The following is a 3,363-nucleotide window of genomic DNA, read 5'->3' as shown; positions in this document are numbered from 1 at the left end:
ATGTACATATAAATGACTCATTCTAAGGTAATAAAAACATAACGGTTCATTAAGTAAGGTCTTTATACACCACTGAAAACATAGTTATGGATCTTATATTGCATTTCTGTCAATAGATCCTCAGAAATATCACACATTGCACCTTTAAATATATAATTACACATTAAAATAAAGTGTTTAATTTTACTTTGACTTTGATTATTTGTCCCAGACTCATTTACTTTCCTGTTCAACAGTTCTTCTGTATTAGATTCAGTCCAAACTCTCTTTTGATGAAGATTCATAAAGTGATTCAGTCAAAACTGGACATTAAAAAGCAAACGTGTAAAAACAGTGAAACTCAGGGTGACAAACGTTTATCATGAATGAAAATAACAGTCAAAGATCAACAACTGAAGAAACATGTTCAGACTGAAACAGGAACAAGCGTTTATTGACCATAAACTACAATAACATGATTAAACTGTAATAAAACATGTGAATTAACAGTGAAATACTGGAGGTGACAGTAGATTAATGTTCATTTTACAGTTATCTCTATAATTATATAGATGATGTGTTATTCATCTCACATTATTGATCATAATAATCCTGTGAGATCCAGCAGTTTTAATCAGATCATCTGAAGGATTTTAATAACACATTGTGCACAAATAAAGTGTGTGAATATCAATAACGCTGATAATGCAGTAACACACACAATCAGTTACACAACTGGAGAAATGTCAATTTAGTGTGTGTGTGTTTATGTAATTTCACACTTCTAATAAAAATTCTAATGTGTTAAATGGTACCACATGTATGTGTGTGTGTCAATCAGAGTGTGTGTGTGTCAGTCAGAGTGTGTTTGTTGTTTAATGTGACACAGAGACACTGAAGAGTTAACATTATTAAGTATAAATCCAGCATAGAGTGGTTCAGTGAATGTGTGTGTGAATGTGTGTAAGTGTGTGAGTGTGTGTGTGTCGCGTGAGACGCTGTAGAAGGACAGAGTGCCGGCCGACACGTCCACAAACACTCCTGCTCTCTTACAGGATACTGGACCAGCAGTAACATCAGTGGACTTATTATTGTGCCAGACAATGAATCTGTGATTATAGCGGCTCAGACTCCAGGACTTCTGATTATGTCCAAACTCACAGTCATAAATCCCTCCTTTCCTCCTGATTCCTTTATATGACACTGATATATCAGGATAAGCTCCACTCCATTCAGCCTCCCAGTAACAGCGTCCAGTCAGACTCTCTCCACACAGAACCTGAGGATGATACTCAAATCTCTCTGGATGATCAGGATACGACTGACTCTCAGACACACACGTCACCTTTCTGTTCTCCTCAGACAGAACGAGTTCAGTGTTTGCTGTGTTTGGATCCAGTGTGAGATCAACGGCATCTGAACACAAGAACACAAGAACACACACATTACAACAGCAACATTTACAACAACACACACTAAAACTGTGTTTGAGGACTTACATCTGTGTAGTCTTGATTTCATCATGAACTCTTTAACTTCTGAACCGTGATCCACACTAGAAAACACACACACACACACACACACACACACACACACACACACACACACACACACACACACACACAGTTGACATCGGCATCGAGGGACAAATTCATTCCTACAGTATATCAATATTTTAACAAAAATTAAATAACCTTAGATAATGTATAATTACGACACACGTCAAGCTTTTGTGAACTTTTTACACACACTCAAGTGGTTGCCATGGTAACGAACAACACCTGTGGTTGCCATGGTAACGAACAACACCTGCTTGTAAAGTGAATGATCATATCCTGTATCTGAGACTAAATCACTAAATACTGAGATCAACAGAATATTGTGTTTTTCTAGCGACGGCGTCTCAGTCTCCACTGGGCTTCAGTAAAATAATAATGAGGTTATAAGTGTGTAGAATTTAAACTACATTATTAAATAAGTGCAGTAACAGCAGCTGTTCTTCTCTCTTCTTCTTTTCTTCTCTTCTTCTACTCTTCTGTCTTCTTCCTTCCCTCTCTTCATTAAAGCTCCACTGAAGGGTTGCCAGATATCCAGGGGCGTGTCTAGAGCATTTTCAGTGGGGGGGCCATGCTGGGGCACTGCCTCCAAACGGGGTGGCCGCCAGTGACCAAAAAAAAAAAGAAAGCTAAATTCTACAGTAGTCTATATTACGTAAATCCTACTGATTTTATGTTTTTAACTTGAATAAAGTTACTTGTAAACAAATGTAGTAATAAAGCACATTTTTGATTAATTTAGTTTTTTGTCATCCCTGCATCCATTAAAGGGATACTCCACTTTTTTCGGAAATAAGCTCATTTTACATCTCCCCCAGAGTTAAACAGTTGAGTTTTACCGTTTTAGAATCCATTCAGCCGATCTCCGGGTCTGACGGTACCACTTTTAGCATAGCTTAGCACAGATCATTGATTCTGATGAGTCCAGTAGCATTTCTTTCAAAATGACCAAAGAGTTTCAATATTTTTCCTATTTAAAACTTGACTCTTCTGTAGTTAAACCGTGTACTAAGATCGACGGAAAATGAAAAGTTGCGATTTTCTAAGCCTATATGACTAGGAACTACTCTCATTCCGGCGTAATAATCAAGGAACTGTGCGGCTGTACCATGAGTGCAGCAGGCGTAATGATATGACGCTGCGCCTGAAAATAGGTCTAATAGGTTAGACAAACTTAGTCCCGGTCACGTTGGAAGAAGTTACCGAGCTGGGGACTATTTTCAGGCGCTGCGTCATATCATTACGCCTGCTGCACCCATGGTACAGCCGCACAGTTCCTTGATTATTACGCCGGAATGAGAGTAGTTCCTAGTCATATAGGCTTAGAAAATCGCAACTTTTCATTTTCCGTCGATCTTAGTACACGGTTTAACTACAGAAGAGTCAAGTTTTAAATAGGAAAAATATTGAAACTCTTTGGTCATTTTGAAAGAAATGCTACTGGACTCATCAGAATCAATGATCTGTGCTAAGCTATGCTAAAAGTGGTACCGTCAGACCCGGAGTTCGGCTGAATGGATTCTAAAACGGTAAAACTCATCTGTTTAACTCTGGGGGAGATGTAAAATGAGCTTATTTCCGAAAAAAGTGGAGTATCCCTTTAAGTTAAATTTGAGAGCCAGTGTTTATTATTTTTTGTGTTTTCATAAAATTAACAAGTTTATAAAATAAAAGCAATTTTAATAATGAGCCATTTTAAAAACCCAGAAGCAGAAACGATGTCAACTATTTTCTTTTAATTAGTTTGGCCATTACAATATACAGTAGTTTTATTCACAATCTCTTTCAAATAATAATAATAAAAAAAATAAATAAAAAAAATTCCCCC

At 37.2% G+C, this 3,363-nt stretch overlaps 1 protein-coding gene across 2 annotated transcripts in view; it reads right to left on the bottom strand.

Moving 5' to 3' along the window:
• Nucleotides 1-274: 274 nt before the first annotated feature.
• LOC311295248 (uncharacterized protein) overlaps nt 275-3,363 on the bottom strand; it is a 30,884-nt gene continuing 27,795 nt past the window's right edge. For both annotated transcript variants that reach the window (XM_084416517.1, XM_084416516.1), the window contains exons 7-8: nt 1,479-1,534; nt 275-1,395 (exon numbers count right to left, since the gene is read on the bottom strand). In XM_084416517.1, coding sequence (XP_084272643.1) covers nt 833-1,395; nt 1,479-1,534 — 619 coding nt within the window. In that variant the 3' untranslated portion in view covers nt 275-832. The remainder of the gene's footprint in view (nt 1,396-1,478; nt 1,535-3,363) is intronic.

Source organism: Rutilus rutilus (assembly GCF_951802725.1).
Source record: "Rutilus rutilus genome assembly, chromosome: 1".
In the NCBI taxonomy this organism is placed as follows: domain Eukaryota; kingdom Metazoa; phylum Chordata; class Actinopteri; order Cypriniformes; family Leuciscidae; genus Rutilus; species Rutilus rutilus.
This window is presented reverse-complemented; position numbering and strand designations above follow the sequence as displayed.